General features: G+C 34.1%; 2 protein-coding genes across 3 annotated transcripts; one reads left to right on the top strand and one right to left on the bottom strand.

The window, feature by feature from the left end:
- The first annotated feature begins 410 nt into the window (after positions 1–410).
- LOC107938058 (B-box domain protein 30) lies at positions 411–1,702 on the top strand. The gene has a single exon (XM_016871090.2). It carries the CDS (start codon positions 601–603, stop codon positions 985–987), a length of 387 nt encoding a protein of 128 aa, XP_016726579.1. The 5' UTR covers positions 411–600; the 3' UTR covers positions 988–1,702.
- Positions 1,703–4,382: 2,680 nt separating this feature from the next.
- On the bottom strand, positions 4,383–5,800 carry LOC107938048 (universal stress protein PHOS32). 2 transcript variants are annotated; one of them, XM_016871081.2, is made up of 2 exons: positions 4,933–5,800; positions 4,383–4,826 (listed from the first exon to the last, which is right to left on the bottom strand). In XM_016871081.2, exons 1-2 carry the CDS (start codon positions 5,666–5,668, stop codon positions 4,816–4,818), a joined length of 747 nt encoding a protein of 248 aa, XP_016726570.1. In that variant the 5' UTR covers positions 5,669–5,800; the 3' UTR covers positions 4,383–4,815. The 2 variants fall into 2 exon arrangements, with proteins under 2 accessions (XP_016726570.1, XP_016726571.1); XM_016871082.2 differs by having other exon boundaries at positions 4,383–4,823; positions 4,933–5,789.
- Between the last annotated feature and the right edge of the window lie 200 nt (positions 5,801–6,000).

Consider the following 6,000-nt stretch of genomic DNA (forward strand, 5'->3'; position numbering starts at 1 on the left):
TAGGCGACAGTGGTTACAAGGACCCAAAATTATTTTTTAAAATTTAACTCGAACAAATATATTCAATTCGATTTGATTCAAATTCCATCTCACTCGACTCGATTCGAGAAAATTTCAAGTCAAATTAGGATGATAAAATATGATTCGTCAACTCAAAATTTTTTTATTCGATTTGATTCGATTTAGTCGAACGCTTACCCCTAGTTGTGACCTCTTGTTGAGTTATATCAACATCCAAAAATAAAAAACAATAAAAATTTGTGTTTGAAAGATGAAAAACAGAAGCAAAACAAATATGTTGAGAGGAAAAATTGAAAGACTTCTCATTACTACAATAAGCAACATTACAATATACATAAGTAGCTTTATTACATTGGAAGAAAACAAAACATTGCTTCTGCTAGTATCCAAGCTGTAAAATCAGCTTAATGATAACTTAAGAGTCTACTAAATCAGCTAAGTACATGATTAACCTTAGCAAAATAAAAATTACAATCAAACTAAACATAAGTCACATGTTACAAAAAGTTTTAACAACCAAATTACACATTGGATATTTGCTTGTCGCTGCATTGTTGCCTAACTTTCTAACACCTCTGCATGTTGGCGGCAACAACGTATTGTGAATCGGACAAAGCCAGTTTGTGCTGGGATTGCGACGCTAAAGTTCACAGAGCCAACTTCCTCATGGCGAGACACGTGAGGTGTCTTCTCTGTCACGCCTGCCAGTCTCCCACTCCATGGACAACTTCTGGTTCCAAGGTTGGTTACAACGTCTTCGTTTGCGACATGTGCGTCAATGGCGGTGATCGAGCCCAAAATGACGACCACAAAGACGAAGAAGATGCAGATTCTAATGATGATGATGCCCATAATCAGGTGGTGCCATGGTGCTCAATATCCAATACACTTTCGCCGGTTTCCACTTCTTCTGGTGGTGAGCGAGAGGTGTCTAAAATTCTAAATCGAAAACCTTGTTTCCATTGAAAAGGTTGAGAGCAAATGTTTCAGATTTTCGAATTCACGTAGGTTTTTTGTTTCATAATTCTTTGTTCTTTAGATTGTATTATCTATTTTCTTGAAATTGAGGGCTAAGATTTCTTGCGGATATGTTAGCAGCAAGGCGAAGTGGAGGGTTTATCAAGTAAAAAGAGGTAAGGTGAGGTAGTCATTTGGCGGCTTCTGTTGATTCTACAATGCTATCTGAAGACCAAACCGGCTTCAGTCGAATTAGAGAAGCGCGGTGAAGACGGAGTCAGAACAAACAAAGGCAGATAAAATCCAATAAAAGTGAAATCCTAAATCAGCTAGAAATTGTAATGGCCTTAGCAGTTCGTTTTGAGTAGGTTCATGATCTAACCTGTTCTACCAATAGTATAAGATTTGACAGGAATGTTGTAATGTTAATAGCTGGCCTGTAATTTGTACCAATCTATAGCTTTTTAGTTTACTTGTACTTTGATTTGTGTCAATAGTTTTGTATTTTGGAGGAAGAGCGCTAATCTATAAAAGCAAAGAAAGTACATGTGTACCTTTGAAGGAAAGGCGGTAGAGAAGGCTACCCACCCACCTCTAATGTGAGGGAAATGCCATGGACAAATACAATCTCAGTGTCAAGCACGTATAGTGGGATGGCCGTGTAAGAGTATGTGATTGGTTACTCTGACTGCCCATCCACACTGGAATTGAAATTGAGCTACCTGCATTCTGCGTGTCAAGACTTTCTATCTGACCATAAATAAGTCTATATACTCAATAATATTCAATTACACATCTCCCCAGAACAAGCAACCAAAGCAAAGCAAAAACACTTTTACTTGGAGTCATTTACTTGGAGACTTTCTATCTGACCATAAATAAGCCCCACACGTTTTTATCTTTAAGAGTGCTTTTCTTTGCAACTTGGGCTACGTGGGGTCATTTTAATTTATGCATAAATAGGATGGTGGCTGCAACAAGAAGAGTAGTATTTTCTAGTCTAGCAGTTGGAGTTTTTGGTAAAAGTAACATACATAACATTCTATAGTATATATAGCTCTGATTGCATTTGATCTTTTACTGCAAAAATGAACTAACTGATCTTTCTACATTTCAAATAAGAGTAAAATGGTCTCCTTAAAAGATTCTGTTAACTTAGGCCTGTTTTTCAATCAAATTGTTGACTAAGATGTGTTATACCCAACCCGATTTGGACACGTGGCATCACATAAAATAACATGAGAAACACCCACAAGTGGTCTTCCGACTTACACCAACCTGTTGGAAGTCAATTGATCAGCTACATGTCTTGTCCTCCATCTTGCTACCTACTAAATAGTGAGTCCTCCCTTGCTTTTTAGCGGTTGCACTGTCATTCTGAACAAGGGAACTAAGAAACTAATGAAGCATAACAACTCCGTATTTATTTAAATTTATCATCTAAAAAGTATACTAATTATAAATTTCAATTGATTGAATTATAAAATAATTATTGTAGAATCTAAGAGATAATAATATCATGTTTCTAAATATGATTTACAAAGTGAGAAAAATAGTATACTTCAAAGACTAAATGAATTAAGCCTTCTTGGTCTTTTTTGAATGATCTCATTACAGGTTTTGATGATATCTATTTTTCTTTTAAGACAATGGCTTAAAATTATTCATAGTCCATTTCCAACCCATAAATAGGAGAATGATATGTGCATTTGAGCCCATGTTTTCTACATTAGCAACAATGTACATGTCAATCAAACTAAGTCTTAATTGATTGTATTAAAGCTTCTTAAATTGATATAATTTAATTGAGATTAACTAAGGTATATATATATATATATATAACATACATGATTTCTCCACCTATAGCATGCCGCATTCAGAACAGCAAAGTAACAAAGCAACACATGTTAGCCAAAATGATTCATATAAATGAAAACAATGGTGTTTGGGCAATCAATTTTCCAAATCTTGCAATGCTTTGATTTGAAATAAAACACTCCTTTTATATTTTTCAAAATTTATTACTTTTATGCATGTTTTGTTTTATATGATTAATTATGAAGTATAGAAATCTAACAAATTCAATTAAATCAGAATGAGTTATCAAATTAGATTAATTAATTTATCATGAATTGTCAAATTCAAGTAATTAATTTATAAGTTTATGATATTCCAAATTAATAGTAGAATATCTAATCAGAAAACCTAATAGTTTGTTAATTGATATATTTAATTCTGCTCGTTGAAGATTATTATGATTGATAGATTTTTCATGTGAAATTTAAATATTTTATTGAAATAATATTTTAAGTATGATCATTTTAATTTAATAAATTATAATTAATGGGCTTGCTTATATGAAATAGCTATAATTTTACTTAAAATTTTAGACAACATGATGTTACAGAAAACTAAATTGATAAAAAATGTACTTTAGAAGTGGAAAGTTATTATAAAGAGTTAAAATAAAACAAAAAAATCGATTTTACTAAGAACTTGGCTGTTATAATAGAGGTTAATTTTATAGAAAGGGTTAGACAGTACATCTTTATATCTTTACAAGGAAAAATAAAATTTAAAGTTATAAATATTCAAGTTTTAGAATTTTTAAACATTAAATAATTAAAATTTACTTGAAGCAATTGTTAAAAGTCTCATCTAACATCGAAATGAAATGGGCTCAAACCCTATTAAATTTTTTCACCTGATGATAAAAAACAATCAAATAATCAAAATTATATATCAACTAATATTGGTTATTTGTCTATATTGATAGATATAAATCAGTACAGACCATTATTAAGTTCATTCTTGATTTCAAACTAGATCAATTGCTAGTAAACTCAATCTTAGGTTCAAAATTAATATTTTCTTATGCTATTTTAAAAATAATAAAATATGTTAGAAGTTGTGTATGGATACTAATTACTTGAGTTAGGCATTAACATAATTACGGTCTATTTTTTACGGGTTACTTATTTAGGAGTTAAATTTTTTAAAATGATTAAATCTTCACAAAAATGCCTAAGTAAGGTTTTTCACACATTTGAGCTCACTTTTGTTGTAAAAATTTAATGAATGTTGACATGCTTAGAATTAAACATATAGTATTTCAGTAAAATGTAGCTCAAAACAGAAAAAAAAAAACATGATTTGAAACTTGATATATGATACTTGAAAAGCTTTATTTGAGCAATTTCAAACTGATTTGACTATTTTAAAATTTTAACATTTACTTAAACAGTTTCGTAAAAAATTGATCAACATATTACCATTTAAAAAAAAGTTTAACCTTACCATTTAGGCCATTAGCATCCACAAACTTGACTGTGGTGATAGCTTGAGCCCGTGACAAAATTGAATGACCCGCTAAATTAAAACAATTCTACTACATATGACATGGGTAGATAAAACGTGATATTGGTTGAAATTTGATAAGAGTTGGACCCCAGAGGGAGGGACAGATAACTTATATAGAGTGCAACTATTGTGTCCAATTGTTGGTGTGTTGAGCCAAGATGCCGTCATCCAGTCTAACATATTATATTACGTATTTTCCTTGGCTTTGTTTTTTGTTCTGTTGTGGTACTAGTTAGAGTTTGCTAAGGGAACTCTGTTTGGCGACATACTGCCAAACAAATGACATCCACGTTATCAAAGAAAACTACAAACACGATGCTGATATTATAAGAACAGCTGAGCAACACTACACACAATCCTTGTCACGCTTTGAATCTATTATTTGCTATTGTCTTGGGATGTAGATGTAGCCGCGGCGAGGGACGTTTCCACAAGCTCTAACTCCTATACCTCTCATTGCTTTGCGTTCACCCCATATTATGCATCTGCTAACAAGAAATATGAACCGCAACATTTTTAATGTTAATGCTTTATGAACCTAATTTCAATTAATTTTTACTAAATGAAAATATAAATAAATTCGAAAATCCTAACCATTGTGCTCCTCCTCCTCTGCATCCTGATACTCAACTTCTTCTTCTGGTACTGGCAGCAGGAGCTGAATATCTTCATCAACGATCTTCTTTTTGGTAACCCTCTCGGCTCTGCCTATTCCGCTCTCATCCTCGTCCGGGTAGCGGACCACTACTACTGGACAAATGCAGTGGTTGACGCAATAATAACTAACGCTTCCTAATCCTAGGCCTAGCCTTCCCCTTGTGCCTCCAAACCCTCTGCTCCCCATGATCACTGCACTCAGCCCTAACCTCTCCACTTCCAAACACAACCTCTCTTTCATGTCACGATCTTTCACTACGTGGATTTTGAACGGAATCTTTGCATCCACTAGTGGCTGAGCCAGCGTGTTTGCTTTCCTTGTCGTCAAAATGCTCAACTCCTTGTCGATTTCCTGCTGCGACCCGTTGTTGGAGTCGTTTTCGCACTTATTTTTGGAGTTAGGGGTGATAGAGCCCCAGTCAGCTCCATAAAGGACGGAGGTTGGACGAACGTGGAGGAGTACGACGGCGTCCCCAGCACGAAGGTAGTTCTGAACAGCCCATCTAACGGCGTAAGCGCTCTCGTCGCTTAAGTCGATGGCTATGGCGAGGCGACGGTGGGCAGCGGCGGGGAAAGTAGGTTGGATTGGGAGAGAAGGCAAGGGTGGAGGCGGAAGAACGGAGGGATTCATGAGAGGAGAGGAGTTTGGCGAATCAGCTATTGCCTTGCCCATACAAAAGCTGCTCAGACAGGGTCTCCTTTGAGCATGGATTTAAACGAGGATACGTTACAATTAAATGTTGGATAAGGACCCGTTGTTAGCATTCTTTCGTAGCAGATTTTTTTTCCTTAGCATTTCTTAATTATTATCAACCGTTGCTTTCCCATTCTTTAGCAAAAGCAGCTATTTGTCTGTATTTTAAAGACTAAAATTTTTATTAGGATAGAAATAACTTTGATGATTCATATCGTAATATTAATATATAATTTTAAACCAACAATATTCAAATTGAATACAATAACTTATATTACATTTATAAATACAATAAATACGATGGTTGGGTT

This window comes from Gossypium hirsutum, chromosome A12, assembly GCF_007990345.1.
Source record: "Gossypium hirsutum isolate 1008001.06 chromosome A12, Gossypium_hirsutum_v2.1, whole genome shotgun sequence".
Lineage (NCBI taxonomy): Eukaryota > Viridiplantae > Streptophyta > Magnoliopsida > Malvales > Malvaceae > Gossypium > Gossypium hirsutum.